The sequence below is a fragment of the Elephas maximus genome, chromosome X (assembly GCF_024166365.1).
Source record: "Elephas maximus indicus isolate mEleMax1 chromosome X, mEleMax1 primary haplotype, whole genome shotgun sequence".
NCBI lineage: Eukaryota > Metazoa > Chordata > Mammalia > Proboscidea > Elephantidae > Elephas > Elephas maximus.
In genome coordinates, this window is record NC_064846.1 from 15,923,356 (window position 1) to 15,942,725 (window position 19,370).

The 19,370-nt window shown below is 42.5% G+C and overlaps 1 protein-coding gene across 1 annotated transcript; it reads left to right on the top strand.

The window, feature by feature from the left end:
• The first annotated feature begins 15,054 nt into the window (after window positions 1-15,054).
• On the top strand, window positions 15,055-17,893 carry CXHXorf66 (chromosome X CXorf66 homolog). Its single transcript, XM_049873028.1, has 3 exons — window positions 15,055-15,140; window positions 15,874-16,032; window positions 17,053-17,893. The coding sequence occupies exons 1-3, from the start codon at window positions 15,055-15,057 to the stop codon at window positions 17,891-17,893; spliced, it is 1,086 nt and encodes a 361-aa protein (XP_049728985.1).
• The last annotated feature ends 1,477 nt before the right edge of the window (window positions 17,894-19,370 follow it).

The window sequence follows — 19,370 nt, forward strand, 5'->3', positions numbered from 1 at the left end:
TTCATCATAATCAATTAGAAACACGTCATTACCTCAGAGTGCAGCGTTAGGTTTGCTTCTCATAAGAGTTTAGCAGACTTTGTCTTGATAATTGCCAGAGCATCCCTGTGAGGTGGGTGGCTGGTGTCTTGTTTCTATCCAAAAAAAAAAACCAAACCCGTTGCTGCTGAGTCGATTCCAACTTATAGTGACTGTATAGGACAGAGCAGATCTGCCCCTTAGGGTTTCTAAGGCTGTAATCTTTATGGAAACAGACTGCCACATCTTTCTCCTTAGGCAGAGTGGCTGGTGGGTTTGAAACACTGACCTTTCGGTTAGTAGTCGAGCATTTAAACACTGTGCCACCAGGGCTCCCTCTTATTTCTATAGATCAGCTTTTTTCAAATAGGGTTCTGCAAGCAAATTGAGCCCTCGTGCCCTAAGGCATCCACCCTATGTAATGAATTAACTTCTCTTTTCTAGGCATCTAGAGTGGTGCTAGCCATTTCTCCTTGGGAGAAACCGAGGAAAGAGTCACTAAAATTATTTTCTGGATTCAGTGTTTGAACTGAGGAAGCCCGAATGCACCGCAGGCACACAAACTCACATACCTGATCATCTGATTAGTAGTGTCTGAAATTACACTTTGAGTGTTGAATGAATTTTAATTACTGCTGTAGGTTCTAGGAACGTATACAGAAGAATTTAAGATTATATTCCCCAGGTCCTATGAATTACTGAAATTTTTAGTTATTCAAATGAGAAATCTATCTATAAGCATAAGCTATTGATAGTGAGGACCCTACGGCCCCACTGCCGCCGAGTCAATTCCGACTCATAGTGACTCTATAGGACAGAATAGAACTGCCCCATGGAGTTTCCAAGGAGCACCTGGTAGATTCAAGCTGCCGACTTTTTGGCTAGCAGCTGTAGCTCTTAACCACTACACCACCAGGGTGCAGTCAGGCTTTTAATGCGTAAGGTACCAGTAGCCCTCTCTAGTGCGCAGAAAAAAAAAAATTAGGTAAGACTCAAAGTCCAATCGAGAGTGATTTTCCAACTCAAATGTCTTCCAAAGTAGCTGATTGCTGATCACATGGATTTTTTCCCAGTCCCATCTAGATTCTCATTTGCTCTCCAAGTCAGAATTCCAAATAATAATAGTAGTAGCAGTAGGAGCCCTGGTGGTGCAATGGTTGAGACTCAGCAGTTAACTGAAAGATCAGCAGTTCAAACCCCCCAGCGTGTCCACAGGAGAAAAGATCTGGCAATCTGCTCCGGTACAAGATTACAGCCTCAGAAACCCTGTACGGCACTTCTGCTCTGTCATACAGGGTCACTATAAGTTGGAACCGACTCAAAGGCACACAACAACAAGAGTAGTAGTATTGACAGCTGAGAATTTCACATGCATTTAGTCCTCACAATAGCCCTACCATTTTACACACAAAAAAACTGAGGCTTCATTATCTTGCTGGAAGTTTCACATCTAATAATTGGTGGAGCTTTGGTAATGTGTGCCTTTCTAAGTTGTCAACTTTATGGACATAACATTGTTTATAATATTTCCTTATACTTTTAATATACTGTAGAAGTTGTAGTGTTTTTATCTTTCTCACTCCCCCTCTGTGCACCATGGCCTAGAAACTCTCTCAGGGCAGTAAGCTGGGGCAACTGTAGGGCTTATCTCGTTTCCCATCTCTCACGATCACTGTCCTTTGTTGCCTGATGTCTTGCATCTTGAGAACTGTTGTTTCAAATATTTTGTTTGGTTATTGTTGGATTTTTGTTTTATTTGGAAGAGTACATCCAGTCCTTACTGTTCTATCTTAGTTGGAAACTGAAGTCTAGTGGGGGCTTTTTGAGTCTAGTTGGGGAACCTGTCCGGTCTCAGACAAGGTTGCAATCGAGGCATTCTTTGAGGATTGACAAAGATCTGAAAAAAAACTGCCTCATCTAGTAATGGATGGGTGAGACTGTAATGGATGGGTGAGACTGTAATGGATGGGTGAGACTGTAATGGATGGGTGAGACTAGGTTATATAAAAGAACTTGAGAGTAATGGCTTGGAACTGGGCATGAAGCTGGTCCCCAAATGACAGTGTCTGAGGAACACTAGCAAGGATACAGGCCAAGGATTGTGAGAGAAGGACAGGTCCATACCAGTATCCTAAATGAATGGTGACTCCTCTGATGGCTGTAGGTGGACAATAGTTAGCTACCATTTTTGCAGGTATACACTGTGATTTGGAGCCCTGGTGGTGTAGTGGTTAAGAGCTCAGCTGCTAACCCGCTGCTAATCAAAAGGTCTGCAGTTCGAATCTACCAGCCACTCCTTGGAAATCCTATGGGGCAGTTCTACTCTCCTACAGGGATGTTATGAGCCTGGCACCTAACAACAACATCTGGCACCTAACAACACAAAAACATTGTCATTCAGAGAGAGAGTAAGTTCACTTATTTTGCAGCCTTCAGGAGACTAGTGTGGCTGATTATCTAATAAAAATGCACGTTTATTCCTATAGCTTTAAAATAATGAAGATGTTTATGGTTAGTTTATCCTCACAGCAAGCCTGGAAGGAAATAGGTACCATTTTACAGATTATCCAATTAAAGTCCCAAAACACTTAAGTGACCTCCCCAAATTTACACGTTAAAAAGCAGAAGAGCAAGGATTTGACTTGAGGCTATCTGACTTCCAAAGCAAAGACCTTAATGACCATCTGCAGCACTGCCAAAGGGAAAGCAGATCTGGGTGGAACTTTATAGCTGTGGTTCCTGCATGTGCATAAGGCAGCATGAGGTCAATTTGTGTCCAGGAGGAAATGAACAGTAAAAGCCAGAGGCTAGAGTTGGTATTTGGGTGATCTACTGTGCATAACAGAAACCCTGGTGGCGTAGTGGTTAAGTGCTACGGCTGCTAACCAAAGGGTGAGCAGTTCGAATCCACCAGGCGCTCCTTGGAAACTCTATGGGGCAGTTCTACTCTGTCCTATAGGGTCACTATGAGTCTGAATCTACTTGATGGCACTGGGTTTGGTTTGATTGGTTTGGTATTGTGCATAACAAACAACACTTGATGGCTTAAAACAACCACTGTTTCATTACCTCATTCGTCTGTGAGTTAACTGGGCTCAGCTGAGCAGTTCATCACCTGGACTTACTTGGGGTCCCTCTTGTGGTTACAGATGAGGCTCCTTAGCTGTGGCTCTTCTTAATCTGAACACCCAGAATTAAAGAGACACGTTCTCTGCCTCCACGTATCCAACATGCCATAGGAACAGCGGATAGGAACAGGAGTATCACAACAGATATCCCGTTCAAAAGGGGGGACGGTAACAAGGGCACATAGCTGCCACTGGTCTACAGCAGTTCTGAAATCCATCTAGGCATGTGTCACCAGTTCCTTGATTAGAACACAGTCCTGTTCCATGGAAGCACTTTTCTGTGGCTCTTGGCTCTGGTCTCTGAAACAGCCTTCCTTTTCCATAAGAAATGACCCCTGTTTATAACCACGTAGCTTTCTCAGGCTGCTGCCTGCCTGTAGGAAGTTGGGGATGCAAAAGCTTCTTTGCATTTTGAACTGTTTCTGTCCCTTTCAATCCAAGCTAATATTCTTTTGAATTTCTGTGATATTCCTATGCATAAAATAACAAATCTAGTCAGGCCTCTTTCTACCTTGGGCTGAGAGCCAGAGTGTGTGGAATAATTCCTAAAAGCATTTTTATCTATCTGAGAAGGTATATGAAGCACCACCTTAAATCCTTCTGAGGTCCTAACAAAAAGTCTTGAGATCTTGACCCTGAGACCACATTTTACTGGCAGCACCCAAGATATGCTCTTTGCCCTGAGGCCATTTTTTACTTTGAGATTCTTTCTGCCAGTAGAGACAGGGTGTCTTAGTTTCCCAGTGCTGCTGTAACAGAAATACCAGAAGTCGGTGGCCTTAAAGAGCAGAAATTTATTTTCTCACAGTTCAGGGGGCTAGAAGTCCGAATTCAGGATGTGGCTCTAGCGGAAGGTCTTCCTTGTCTATTTCAGTTTCTAGTAGCTGGCAGGAAACCCTGGTGGCATAGTAGTTAAGTGCTACAGCTGCTCACCAAAAGGTCAGCCCTTCAAATCTACCAGCAGCTCCTTGGAAACCCTATGGGGCAGTTCTACTCTGTCTTGTAGGGTCCCTATGAGTCAGGATGGACTGGATGGCAATGGTTTTGTTTTGCTTTGTTTTAGTAGCTGGCAATCCTTGGAGTTCCTGTGCTTGTAGATTCATCTGCCTGTGTTGACATCCTCAGATAGTGTGTCTTCCCCCTGCGTGTGCCCAAGTCTGTGTCTAATCTGCTGTTTTTATAACTCCGAAGTGATTAGGTTTAGAGCACACCCTGCATTGGTATGGGCTCATTAAAATACCAAAGAAAACCCTATTTCCAAACAAGATTACATCCCACAGGAATAGGGGTTAGGATTTCAACATAGATTTGGGGGGGGGCACAATTCAATCCATAACACAGGGGATGCAAAAGCATTTTATTTTAGAACCCAACAAGTCCTGGCTGGGTAATGTTTCCTTTATATTCTGCTTGAAAATCAAATAGTTCATCTCTGTAGTCATATTTTATCATGCACAGTTAAAAAAAAAAAGAAGCCACTTGGCACTTTCAACATTCTGCCCGAAAATCTTCTTAGCCAAATCTACAAGTATTAGGGATTTTTTTCCTAATTTTTTCTATTACCACAGGTGATAGGTTTGCCAATCTCTCTGCCAGTCATAACATGAGTTGCCTTTTTCTAGTCTCCAATAACAACTTCCTTCCTGTCCTCTCAGCCTTCACTAACAGTTTCTAAAGGCCATTGAAGCTTTTGCCTGCTGCCACATATTTGAGGTTTTGGTTATGTCAGCACTCCACTTCCAGGTACCCACTTCTGTTTGGGTTATCTATCATTGTATAACAAACCACCCCAAAACTTCTTATTAGGTGCTGTCAATTTTTGACTCATTGCAACCCCATGTGACAGACCAGAACTGCCCCATAGGGTTTTCTAAGCTATAATCTTTACAGGAGCAGATAGCCTGGTTTTTTCTCCCTCAGAGCTGCTGAGTTTGAACTACCAACCTTTCAGTTAGCAGCCAAGTGCTTGATCATTGCTCAACCAGGGCTCCTTCCCCAAAATTTAGTAGCTTAAACAATCACTCTTCTAGTATCTTTCATGGGTCTGTGGGCTTATTGAGCTCAGCTGTGAAGTTCTGCTGGTCTCGCCGGGGGCTCTCACGCTGCTGCAGTTACATGATGGTTGGGGCTGAAGTCAGCTGGAAGCTTAACTGGGACATCAGTTCATCTGGACCTCTCTGCCTCTCCATGTGGTGTTGGGGCCTCTCTTCTCCACGTGGCCTCTACATGTGGTTTCTCCAGAAGGGAAGCTGGACTTTTTACATGATGGCTCAGGGCTCCCAAAAGCGAGCATTCCAAGAAGAGAAGGAGCAACAACTGTCATTTCCACAGCATTCCTTTGGTTAACACCAGTCACAGGCCAGCCAATATTCAATGCGGGCAGAAATTACACAAGGCTATGAATGCAAGATAGTGCAGTTCATTGGTGGTCATGGTCAGAATCTTGCTACCATAGAGGGCCAAAGGCAAATGTCATTTGCTTCATGATTACAAAAGCCCTTATCTTGGGTTTTCTTGTCATGATTGTGCTTTACAATTTGATGGGCAAAACCTGAGTTAGACCATCAGTTAAATATCCCACAGAACAAAGATAACCAAAAATCACCCCTGCTGAGTTAACAGGATCTCTCTCTGTTCTAGGCCAAAGAAATGGAAGCAAATTTATAGTTCTAAAATAAATCCCTGAAAATCCATTCTCACATATCTTTCAGAATTCCACGTGACAGTCCACAGACACTTCAAAATCGGTTTTAAAGTTGTTTGATGATGGAGGAGTTAACAGTAAAGCAGTAATGAAATGGTAAGAAAGACATTTTGAAAAAAACTTCTGGAAGTTCATCCAAATGTGGAAGGCATCTGATAAAAGACTTCACATCTCAGGTTCTCAGAAGCATTAGACCCAGTTCGAATCAGCTTGGTTAAAATGAAAATGCCATTTCGTAATATCATATGGTGCAATGATTGAGGGCTGGTCAGAAGAGGTCAGGACTGGCAAATGCCAGAGGTCAAGTTAGGCAAGAGGTGAAGCACTGAGAGATTACTAAGTAAGGTTGAACTCATTATAGTCCCTCTACACCTGCCTTTTCTCTGTTCCAGAAATGTGCCAATCTCTGGGGGTGGTCAAAAGGTCTCAGTCAGGTTTTGCTCTGCAAATGCTTACATCTGAACCTTTAACTAGGAAATCTTTTAGGTATTGTGTAATTTTTAAAAACCATACTTACAGAATTATCTTATTTCTGTTTTAGAATGTGTCCATTCAAGTCCATACAGATGTACCTAAATGTGTAGAAAGAGATCTGAGAGGGGGCACATGGAATTTTGAGTCATTATCTCCAGACTGGGAATAGAATGGGTTTGATGGAAAGGAGTTTATAACTTTTATTTTGTATACTTCTGTAGTGTTTGGATATTTCATAATGAGACTAGATTAATATACTTCTCGTGAAATTTTAAAATGCAATTAAAAATAAGATGATTTCAGGCATCTTGGTAGGCTGTGGGGAAGGAATACTTAGAGTAATTCCCAAGAGGTCAGACAACCTGAAGGAATAACAGAAAACTGAAATCCCTCTGTGTGACTTGAGATTTTATAAAGGCACATATATTTTTTTAATTTAAAAAATCTATCGGGGAGATGAGAAAAACTTGGAAGACCCCAGGTGGGGTTGCACTGGCACTTGAGTTCCACAGGAGGGAAGCAGAGAGCCACGAGGCGGACATTCCAGAACCCGTACCTTCCTCTCATCTGGAAGACGGCAGAGGCTTCAAACTCTCACCGTGGGAGCTGAGAAGAGCTCTTACAAAGCCCGATTCTGATAGGAATGGTGCCAGCCCGACACTGGGAGCAAGACAATCAGATCTAAGGGGGGAAAGCAGAAAAGTGGTGAGGGTGCATCTCTGGGGAGTCACGGAGAGAAAAGCTGGAACAGGCATTCTTCACAGAATCAAAGAGGAGCCTAGAGAGCAGCACCCTGGGGCAGATGACGGGGCGAGATTTCTAGGACAGTGCCACCCCTGACAGTGATCTGGGGGACACAGCTCTCTTTCAAAACACCCCGCCCCTCTCCTCTTTTTTTATTTTTTTAAGTGTGGTAAAAAAATGTACAGATAGCAAAACATTTGCCATTGCAACATTTTTTTTACAGGTACAATTCAGTGACATTAACTACGTTCATCATGGTGTGCAACCACCTCCAGGAGCAGTTTCCAGATTTTCCCACCACCGTTAACAGAAGCTCAAGGCCTCCTAGGCAATGGCTTCTCCCCTCCCCCCTGCTTTTTAAAGCGATCAAGGATAAGGATGGCCCCGCAGGCAGAACGTTCAGAAGTCACGGGGCTGGGAGAGGGTGGTGCACATGACACACTGCTCCTGCTTGTGCAAAGGAAAGATTCTGTCTTTATGTAAAATTCTGATATTTTGTTCCTCATGGAATTCTTGTGCATGAATTTTAATTTTTTAAATATTGTACTAAAATATCATTTATCTTGATTATGGTTAAGTGCTACGACTGCTAACCAAAGGGTCGGCAGTTCGAATCCGCCAGGCGCTCCTTGGAAACTCTATGGGTCAGTTCTACTCTGTCCTATAGGGTCGCTATGAGTCGGAATCGACTCGACGGCACTGGTTTATGGAGTTTTTGGCGACCTTTCAATTTTACGCCAGAGGCCAGTGTCTCAGCCTCACCCTAGCCCTGGCAAGAATAACAACAACAAAAACAGTAACAACCACAACACATGCCTGACCTGAAGCAAGAACTGGGGCTTTACAGTGCATCGATTAGGCACAATTATAATCAAAGCTCTACTACAGAATTTGTGAATGAAATGAATGATTTCTGATGTCAGTCACAGGAACTTACAACTGAAATAAAATCATAAATCTCTATTAAAGCAGAAAAAATAGTAAAGTGCCACGGTGAATATGAAGTTAATGTTCAAATGAATTTGGAAGCTGTTTCTAAAATACTGGCTTTAAGATTTTTGTCTATCATCTATCCATCACTGGGGGGAAAAGTCTGATTTTTAAGAGTTCACAGGTAAATTCTTTTGCTTTATAACCAAAACCAAACCCATTGCCATCGAGTGGATTCAGATTCATAGTGACCCTATATACCCCAAAAAAAACTCAAACCCAGTGCCGTCAAGTCGATTCCGACTCATAGCGACCCTATAGGACAGGGTAGAACTGCCCCACAGAGTTTCAAAGACCCTATATAAGCACCACTCAAATTAAGATCAAATTATTCAAAAAGCAGTAAAATAGCATTTTCTTATTATCGTTTTAAGTTGTCTGAGGCACAAGATTATTTAGAGCTTCAGGGTAAAAGTGAGTTGTATTTTCTAATGAATATTTAATTTTGTATCATTCCAGTGGCCCCAAATGCATGTTTTCAAAGATAGCTACCCTTATAGGATATGCTCTTTCATTTCTGTTCATTTTGTTGTTGTTGGGTGCCTTTGAGTCCATCCCAACTCATAGCAACCCTATAGGACAGAGTAAAACTGTCCCATTGGAAACCCTGGTGGTATAGTGATTAAGAGCTACAGCTGCTAACCAAAAGGTCGGTAATTCAAAGCCACCAGGCGCTCCTTGGAAACTCTATGGGGCAATTCTACCCTGTCCTATAGGGTTGCTATGAGTCGGAATCCACTTGATGGCAACAGGTTTCGTTTGTTGGTTTATAGGATTTCCAAGGCTATAAATCTTTACGGAAGCAGACTGCCACATCTTTCTCTTGCGGAGTGGCTGGTGGATTCGAACTCCTGATCTTTTGGTTAGCAGCCAAGCTCTTAATCATTATTCTACCAGGGCTCCTTTTCATTTTAGAAATGAGAAAATAGACTTAGAAAAGGGTCCTTAGCACACAAACCCTTTTGTAATCCAGCCCTGGTTTACCACTGTTCTCCAGCCTCATTTCCAGGCTGGGTTAACCCTCCAGGTGGTCTTCATTTGGGCCGTACAGAAATAAAGTTTCCTCAATCATGCTGTTTTAAGTCTCTGGATCTTTGCACACATGGATTTCAATGTTTGCAATGCAATGCCCTTTCCTGACTTTTTTGAGTCCAGGGAATTCCTACCCATTACAAAAGCAAAACAGAACACCCCAGCTCAAGGGTCATCTCCTCCAGAAGCCCCAGTCTGAATAGCCACTCCTTTTCTGTGCTCCTGCAGCACTGTGCCCTGTGACACTACACACCCACACTGCCTAGTGACTGTTTACTTACATGTCTGTCTACTCTTTAGATTTCAAATTCCGTGAGGGCAGAGTCCATGTCCGTATGAATCCTCGGTGCCTACTGCAGAGCTTTGTGTCACGTAACAGACACCCAACACCTTTTTGGTTGAATCATCATTGGTACCTCTCTCCCCCATCAAACCCACATCCTATCAGATCATTAACAGATCATTAGGTCCTGTACATTCAACCACCAAAATCTTTCTCAAATCCAGCCACTTTTCTCCATCTTCCCCACCACCACTGGCTCTAAGACACCATCCTCTCTTACCCGGGCTAGGTATTGTATCAGCCTTCTAATTGGTCTTTTGCTTTTTTCCACTTGTGCCTTTCCAATCTATTCCCCAAACTACAGCCAGAATGGACTTTCAAAAATGCACCTCTTTATCATGTCACTTTCTAGCTAAAAATCCTTCAGCGGTTTCCCGTTTTTCTTAGAATAAAGTCCAAAGTTCTTAACTTGGCCTACAAGGCCCAAATTTCTTGTCATGGCCTAAATTATGTCCCCCCAAAAATGTGTGTATCAATTTGGCTGGACCATGATTCCAGATATTCTGTGATTTTCCTATATGTTGTAAATCCTGCCTCTAGGATTTTAATGAGGGATGGGCAACAGTTGTGTTAATGAGGCAGGACTCAATCTACAAGATTGGGTTGTGTCTTGAGGCAATCTCTTGAGACATAAAAGAGAGAAGGAAGGGGGGGGGGCTCATACCACCAAGAAAGCAGTGCCCAGAGCAAAGCACATCCTTTGGACCCAGGGTTCTGAGCAAAGAAGCTCCTAATCTGGGGGAAGACTGATAAGAAGGCTGTGAGAGAGATAAAGACTTCCCCTGGAGCTGATGCCCTGAATTCGTACTTTTAGCCTCCTTTACTATGAGGAAATAAACTTCTCTTTATTAAATTCACTTGTGGTATTTCCATTATAGCAGCACTAGATGACTAAGACACTTCTTTAGCCTCATCTCTTTCCCTCCGTCTCCACTTCTCTATACTTATCCTAGCTTCTTTTGGTTTCTCTAACTTGCCACTCACCCTCCCACCATAGGGGCTTTGCACATGTGCTTCCTCTGCCTAGCACAGTCTTCTCTTTCTTTTTCTCATAATTCACTCCTATTCGTCTTTTGGACCTTAGCCCAAGTATTGCTTCCTCAGGGAAGCATTTCCTGACTCTCTTGAGTCCAAACAGCTTGTTTTTGCTTAATGTATGTCTTCCCCACTCAGTTGTCTTTACCACTGAAGTCCCAATGGCACATGGGAGGCTCTCAGTAAATATTTGGTAACAACTTACTAGTAGTCCATGGTGATAGAATGGAAAACTGACAGAGCCAGCTCCTTTGGAGGGATGCACTCTGCTTTCCCCATCTGCATAGGACCCTCTAACTACACACACCTCTCCAGGGGAAATGTTCTATAAGTAGGGTGCCCTTGTTCACACGTGATGCTAAAACTAGGACAGGCAGAGGACAGGCTGAACAAACGGAGACAGGAGCAGGGACCAAGCCAAGGGTTTCACGGTTCTTCTGCTTTAGGGGCCTAAGCTTCAGAGCTCTGAGATGAGTCGGCTCCTTAAACATGTTGTGTTGGTATGTTTGTCGTATATCACAGAGTCTGTTTGTCAGGGAAAATGTCTTCAGCAACTTGAAGCCACCCTTATTAGCATCCTACTTCCCAAGTACTATTCATTATAATGATACATTTTTTAACTTAATAAACTCATAGAAATGTCTTTATTATTAAGGGAAATTTTTTCTCATTAGCCAGAGAAAGGGCAAAATTCTCAACCATGTCATATCAGATAGCTTTTCATTTTCGAGTTTCTTCAGTCTTTCCATTCTCTACAGCTTCTATTTCATACCTTCCCCACTGTCCTCAAACCTCTTCACCCTCACCCGCCCCTTTTAAAGGGTGATTTCACCTCTTAATTTACCAGGAGAATAGAGGCCATCAGAAATTCTTCAAATTCTTCCCCGAACACCCTCGTTCCCACCCCATCCCATCTTGAACGGATCTATATGGATCCCCACCTTTTCATCTGCACTCCTTTCCTTGGGGAAGGGGATCCTAAAGCCCTCCATTGATATCCTGACTATTCTTTCCTGCCCACTAAGGAGCTTGCCTCCATTACTTATCCAACTCTTTTCCGTGGCTTCAATATCTTCCCCCATACTAGTTCTTTCCTGTCAACTTTTAATTGAGCTGGTCTTTCCCATCTTTAGAGTCCCTGTGTGGTGCTAACAGTTAATGTGCTTGGTTGTTAACCAAATGGTTAGACGTTCCAGTCCACCAGAGGTGTTGTGGAAGAAAGGCCTGGTGATCTACTTCCAAAAAACCAACCACTGAAAACCCTAGGGAGCACAGTTCTACTCTGACACACATGAGGTCCCCATGAGTCAGGGTCGACTTGATGACAACTGATGATTCCCATCTTACAACATGTCCTCCCTCGACCTCACATCCCTCTCTAGCAACCATTCTATCTTTTCCCTCTTTGAGATCAAACTTTAAAGAATTGCCTACACCAGCTGACTTTACTTCCTCAGTTCTCAACTACTCTTCGACCCACTGAAATCTGGCCTCTGTCTCCACTTTTCCACTCAAACACTGCTTTTGTCTAGATCACTAGTCACCTTTCTATTATTAAACCCAATTTAACTTTGTTTTCAGTCTTTATCTGTCACAGACATTCAGCAGTATTTATCATTGTTGGCTACTTCCCCTGCCTTGAAAAACTCACTTCCCTTGGCTTCCAGGACATCACACCCTCCTGGTTTTCCTACCTCCCTGGCCACTTGATTTTTGCTGGACAAGCCTTCTTTATCAAAACTCTAAACGTAGAGTTCCTTGAGGTATGGTTGTGAGTAGCTTTCTCTCTCTACCCTCTCTTTGGGTTGATCGCATTCATTTGTATGGCCTGGGCATCAATACTCTTCTCTAATGGGTTTCTAATCTGGGTATATGATTAGAATTCAGGGGAACTATAAACTTGAATGGATAAAAACATAGCTATTTGTTTTCACTAATCTCTAATGATAATTTAGTATTTCTCCCAGTTATGATTTCAGGCATTTTTATCTTGGTCATTTTGTATCTGCAGCATTAAGCCTAGTGTTTTAGTCATCTAGTGCTGCTATAACAGAAATACCACAAGTGGATGGCTTTACCAAAGAGAAATTTATTCTCTCACAGTCTAGTACATTACAAGTCCAAATTCAGGGTCAGCTCCAGGGGATGGCTTTCCCTCTCTGGCGGCTCTGGAGGAAGGTCGTTGTCATCAGTCCTTCCACAGTCGGGGAGCTCCTCAGGCACAGGGAACTCAGGTCCAAAGGACACGTTCTGCTCCTGGTGCTGCTTTCTTGGTGGTATGAGGTCCCCCAACTCTCTGCTTGCTTCCCTTTCCTTTAATCTCTTGAGAGAAAAAAAGGTGGTGCAGGCCACACCCCAGGGAAACTCCCTTTACATTGGATCAGGGAGGTGACCTGAGTGAGGGTGGTGTTACATCCCACCCTAATCCCCTCAACATAAAATTACAATCACAAAATGGAGGACACTCACACAATACTGGGAATCATGGTCTAACCAAGTTGATATACACATTTTTGGGGGGACACAATTCAATCCATGACATTCCACCCTTTGGCCCCCCAAAAATCACATCCTTGTAACATGCAAAACATATTCACCCCGTCATATCATAGCAAAAGTCTTAACTCCAAGTCCCAAATCCAAAAATTCCTCTTCATCTGTGAAATCTAGAAAACAAGTTATCTGCTTCCAATGGTACAATGGTGGAACAGGGACAAGCTAGACATTTCCATTACAAATGGGAGAAACTGAGGGGAAAGAAGGAATAACAGACACCAAGCAAGTCAGCAGAACACATTACATTAGCCCTCAAAGCTTTGAAAATAATCCTCAGTCCTCTGAAACAATTTACCCAATAACCCTTCCCTCCAGCCTCTAGGTATTGGCCACAGTCTCTGGATTCTGAGTGGAGGCCCCTTGGCCCTGGGCTTCAGCTCTGCCTTCCAGGCTCATTGGGACAGCAACTCTGCTCCCTGGCTTTAGGGGCACCATTCTCCCAGTCCATCTGAGTGGCAGCTCCACCCTTAGAAACACCAGAGGCCATGGCTCCACCCTTTGAAACACCTGAGGTCCTGCCCATACCTTTCAAGACTGAGGCAGCTCAGCTGCTTGTGTTTTCCTCAGCTTCTGCTTCCTGGTTTCTTGGCCTCTGGGCTCCTTGGGCCTCACACCTGCCTCCCACCGACACCTGCCCTGCTGGGGCAAGTGTTCCAAAGCCCAGTAGGTCCACCGATAAGTGCCCGGAGGCACCCCACTCTGTCAGGAAGCCTCCTGCGCACAGGCACTCAGCTCTCTCACTCCGTGGGTCGGCTCCAGCACAGTCTTGCGCAGGTCTCCTGGTTCTGCTGCTTCTGGTTCTCTGCTGTTGCCGTTTCTCTGCTGCTGCTGCTTCTCTGCTGTGCTGGCCCTCTGCTGCTGTCACTCCTCTATCCGTTCACAGTTTCAAAACTGCTTCCGCATATTAGGTATCTGTCAGAGCAGCACCCCACTCTCTCGGTACCAAATTCTGTCTCGTCGTCTAGTGCTGCTATAACAGAAATACCACAAGTAAATGGCTTTAACAAAGAGAAATTTATTCTGTTACAGTCCAAGTAGGCTAGAAATCTGAATTCAGGTGTCAGCTCCAGGGAAGACTTCCTTTCTTTGTTGGCTCTGGAAGAAGGAAGGTCCTTGTCCTCAATCTTCCCCTGGTCAAGGAGCTTCTCAGGGGCAGGGACCTCGTGTTCAAAGGATGTGCTCTGCTCCTGGTGCTGCTTTCTTGGTGGTATGAGGTCCCCAACTCTCTGCTTGCTTCCCTTCCCTTTTATCTCTTGAGAGATAAAAAGGTGGTGCAGGCCACACCCCAGGGAAACTTCCTTTACCTTGGATCAGGGAGGTGACCTGAGTGAGGATGGTGTTACAATCCCACCCTAATCCTCTCAACATAAAATTACAATCACAAAATGGAGGACAACCACACAATACTGGGAATCATGACCTAACCAAGTTGACGCATATTTTTGGGGGGACACAATTCAATCCAGGACACCTCATATCTGGCATATAGGAAAAAAAAAATATAGGAGCACTCTATAAATGTTGAATAAATGAGTAAGTGGACTGAGATTCAGCCTGATGGTTAAAAGCAGCTCAATAAACAGGTACACGAACTACTCAAAATCTTAATTTTATTCAGAAAAATTCATAAAACTTATGTTCCAGGATGATTTAACCCCTATAATATAAGACTTAAAAACTACCACAAGGCTGCAAAGTGCCTCCTTATCATTTAATAAGGAGAAATAGTTCTTCAGTTTCTAGGGCTATCCCATTTTCCCCTACCTTTTCTAAATACATTCCTCTGTGCTTAATAATGCCTCAAATTTGGGGTATGAATTTGATAGAGTATTTAATGTAAAAGAGGAATAAATGATTGAAAGTCATTTGGTAAACTTTGTCCACAGAAGTTTATGCTTCCCCATGGTGAGCTGATGATGTCAGACTATGACACAAAATGATCTGATGTCATAAACCCCTTAGAATACACTGAACCATATAAAATACTGTGGTTGCCTTGGTAGGAGAAATATTTAAACAAAGCCAGGGACATGACTCTCTTCATTTATGTCCTCTTTTTGACTATTTGGATAAGTAGTTGTTTCAATACAAGCCAAAGTAATGTATCTTCTACTGTATCTCATACCATATCTCCAACTATGTCTCATTCTGCAGGTATGTGCTTAACCTTAAAGCTTATAAGTTATGATCTATTATAATCTGCTTTCAAACAATTAGTCAAGCTGACTGTGTTTAAGAAATCTGCTGTTTCTCTGATCTTACTATTAGCAGGTCTTCAAGAATTTCTAGTAGCTGATAGTTTTACTTTTGGGTGAAAATCAAAGCAACATATAAACATAAAGAGTAGAGACTTATGGTCCCCCTTCACCCCCCTTCCCGACCCAATCCACCTAACCCCCCAAACTAGGTAATACTATGTGAATGAATCTGGCATGGGACCTAACACAGTAGATTTTCAACAAGGATTTGTTCTTGGGCCATCCCCTTTCCCATCACACACATTCACAAACACATTAACACTCAAGTGTACTTACACATACATAACACACACACACACACACACTCAAAAACCTAGGTTAATGGAGTGATTTAGCAATAATGCAGAGGTAATCAAGGCAATGCTACTGACTAGCCAGAAATACCTCTCAGATCTGGCTTCTAGACTGTGGCTGGGGATGGGATAGAGGGAAGGAAATGACAGCGGAACGCTTACCTGGCTTAAAAGAAAAAATTTTTTTTTACTGAAGAGACTTTATTTTGACCTACTATAGCTTTTTTATAGCAAGCCATTATCACAATGGAAAAATACTTGGTTACTTAACACATTCTCTGGATACAATCTCTTTGACAGGAGCTACACGACTTCAATCAATAGAAACAAAAATGGACAGTTTTAGGAGACGTCTACTCGTTATTATTGTTGGTATTATGATCATAGCCTTTATGTTTACCTGCTTTTGTTTTCTCCATAATAATTGTATGACCGAGGATATCCCCAGAAGAGACATGTAAGTTTTACACCTTTCAATTAAGAATACAAAGTGTGCGTGTATACATAAATCGAGGTTTCCTTGCTGTTGCTGTTACTTAATGTTAACTTTAGGCTTTTAAAGAGCTACCAGCCTCTCCTAGGTGAATGCTTTCACTAAATGATACCAGCTCTTAAATATTTTTCAAGTATATTAACGTTAGCCAAAGCTATCTCCCATTCAGGGTTCAGCTGAGCCCTGGGCTATTAATTTCCTTATAAAGTGAGTCTAGCAAGAGGGCAGGAAGATGGAAATAAGAAAGGAGCATGAAGAGGAGGGGGAGAGAAGCAATTGGGTCTCTGCATCCTAAAGATAATAAAACATTTTGGGAAACCTTTGATTTTAAGATTGAATAGCATGACAAAGTGTTCAATGTTGTTGCTTTGATGATCTCATGATCTCAGTCCCTACCTTCCCTATAGAAGGATCAGGCTGGCCCTGATATATTGGTTCCCTAAGAATTTCCCAATCCAAGGACTGATGATTAAAATGTCATATCAATGCTCTATTCCTTTAGCTTGGGGGGAATATTGTGAAGGTAAACATGGAAAGATAGATAACTGGATGGTGTAGATATGGTAGGAAAACAAAGACTTTGTTCTAAAGAGCTTATTTTTTCTTGTGTCAAGTTATTGGCTTTGACTTTTTTTATAATATTTTAATTTCTGGAATAAATGAAATGCACATTCTTTCTGACTCTTTGGAAGCAGTAGATACTAAACAATTTTGTATCGTTCCATATGTAGTTTATGTGATTATCTAATGGGGATGAAAACATAAAATACTCTTAAGACAAAGAAAAAATTATGCAACATGACTACATATCTGGAACCTGAGTCATTGCTTCTGCCACACTTCAATTCTTACTGTGTTCGGTTTTCCTATAGAGCCAAAAAGACACCAAAGTTCTAAGCTGACACAGTATCCTGTGTTTTCTGATGATAGCAATAATATTCTTTTATTTTAAAGTAGCATACTCCTAATTTTCTATATTTTCAGGATCAAAAAAGAAGGGATAGCAGCCAAATCATCTGAATTACCACCCAGTGGATCAAAGACATCCAGTCCATGCAGTCCAGAAAAACAATCCATGCTATCCTGCATAGACAAGTCATCTGAGCCATTGAGTCCACAAAAGTCATCCATACCATCCAGGGCAGAAATGCCACTCAGGCCATCGAGTCCAGAAAGGTCATCTATACCATCCAGTGCAGAGAAGTTACGCAGGTTATCAAGTCCAGAAAAGTCATCCAGACCATCCAGTGGAAAGTTATCCAGGCCACCAAGTCTAAAAAAATTACTCAGGTCATCCCGCCTAGAAAAGTTATCTATGACATCTGGTGTAGAAAAAAACTGTAAGCTAACTCATACCCGTAAGCAAGTCAGTCAAATCTGTTTATCCTATTCAGATAAGCCAGTCAGGCCACTTTGTCCAAAAAATAAAATCTGGCCACTGGAGTCATCCAGTCTACCCAAACTGGCCAAACCACCCAGACATCCAAATCCAAAAAGGTCAGGTAGTAGAGATAAAACAAACATGTTATCTAGGTCTCAACTACCCAAGACTTGTAGATGGTATAAGGAAAGATGCCTTGTTTGCAGAGCTTCTGAGCCTTGGCTTGAGGTAATTTCTGAGGCAAAGAACAACATTGCCCAAACCCCACCATTTTCAGGGGAAGGGAAGCATTTATCCCAATCCTTTTATTCCACGGACAACGCATTCTGTAAGGATGTGAGTGATAGTGATAAGATGACACATGACAGTGATAACGACAGTGATAAGGAGATAACCATCATTTGTAACATAAAGCACAATTCTCCCTGTAGCCACTCAAAATAATTAAGGGCTCAATAAAAATAAAATCCAACTATGAAGATATAAATTTATACCAATACTATTTTAAGCTCACTACCCTTTAAGACGCTTATAGCGGAGAAAATCTACCAATAAAGGGAAAATCCACATACACTCACGTTTGAGATTAGCTCTATCCATCTTGGAGGGAATGTACTTGAAAAATAACAATAAAATGCATGGCACAACAAATGACTATTATTGTGTTATTATTCCATTTTAGAGGCATAAGTCTTTTTCAACATACCTTACTTAGGTCTGGTCACTGAGATGGAAACCATACACAGACACACTCCTAGAAAGGAACTGGAAATATGGATACCGTAGACTGCTCTTTCCCTTGGGCTAGCCCTCAATTGAAGTCCCAACCTCATTAAGTTTATGTATAGTCCTTTCTGTGTAAGACTCTCTTCTTCTAAGTGCCTAGTGCTTGGTAGCAGTGGTTGTTTGAGTGCTTGGTGGAAATAGCCCTTGTGTGCTTGATTCTGGATGAGTTGAGGAAACTCCTGATAGCCATTATTCCCAACACCTGCTGTGACTGCTACCTAAAGGGAGGGCCAGGGTGTTGTTCTAGCCTGCAGCATCCACACTTGAAGCTCCACAATGTCAGTCTAAGTGTTTCAGTCTTCATAACTCTCAACAAGGCTTTTCATTACCCTTCAAAATGGTAAAAGGGTACGCATTCTCAAAACGTTCCAGCTGGAGGTCTGCTCATTTTACCTACATGGTACCTCCCCTCTCTGAATTAGCAGGGGTGGGCAGCCAGGAGCAGAATCCTGGAGTTATATCCTTTAACTTACCCACTGGTAAGATGTTAATTTCACCTTCTTCCAAGGGAATGGCTGAGAAAAGCTGACAAAATCCAAGATTCTATAGCCTATATTCCAGTAGAGTACAGCTGATCCCACATAACTTGTAGCTGCCATGTATTGATGTGTACTATTTGTCAGACACTGTACTAGTCCCTTTATATCTCATGGGTTCCAAGGCCACCCTCAAGTTTGCATAAACGTCACTGTTCATGAAAGCCCATTTAAGTCTCTGGATGTGAAGTTTTTATTGATATCTGGTCACATAGGCACGTCATGCTACATGACCAGCTGTGGCATCTGAAACCCAGGAAACCAACAATGAAACTAGGTGCACATCAGTCTTGAAGTCTGTGCAAAGTAATACTGACAAGCTGAGATGGCACGGTCCATTGCTCCAGGTGTACCAAACACAATCGTCAACCATTAACATAAAGAACATGCTGAAGTCCACATTCCCAGGGGTCAGCCAAGATCAATCATGGTTTAGGTTCCCTTGGAGACATGCAAGGACTGAACCACCAGACTTGTTGTGTTAATGCTTTGCTCATACTTTACATACGCCCAAAATTCCCCACTATATGGAGGATTATATGAGTAAACCGAGGCTTAGAGACATATTGTAAGGTAACATCTAGTAACTGGTTGAACTG

Excerpts from the sequence above, each read along its gene's own strand:
- CXHXorf66 (XM_049873028.1), top strand. The coding sequence starts at position 15,055 with ATGACTCTCTTCATTTATGTCCTCTTTTTGACTATTTGGATAAGTAGT. Across the intron at positions 15,141-15,873 it reads AGTAATGTATCTTCTACTGT|AGGAGCTACACGACTTCAAT; the intron begins ATCTCATACCAT and ends AATCTCTTTGAC. Across the intron at positions 16,033-17,052 it reads GATATCCCCAGAAGAGACAT|GATCAAAAAAGAAGGGATAG; the intron begins GTAAGTTTTACA and ends CTATATTTTCAG.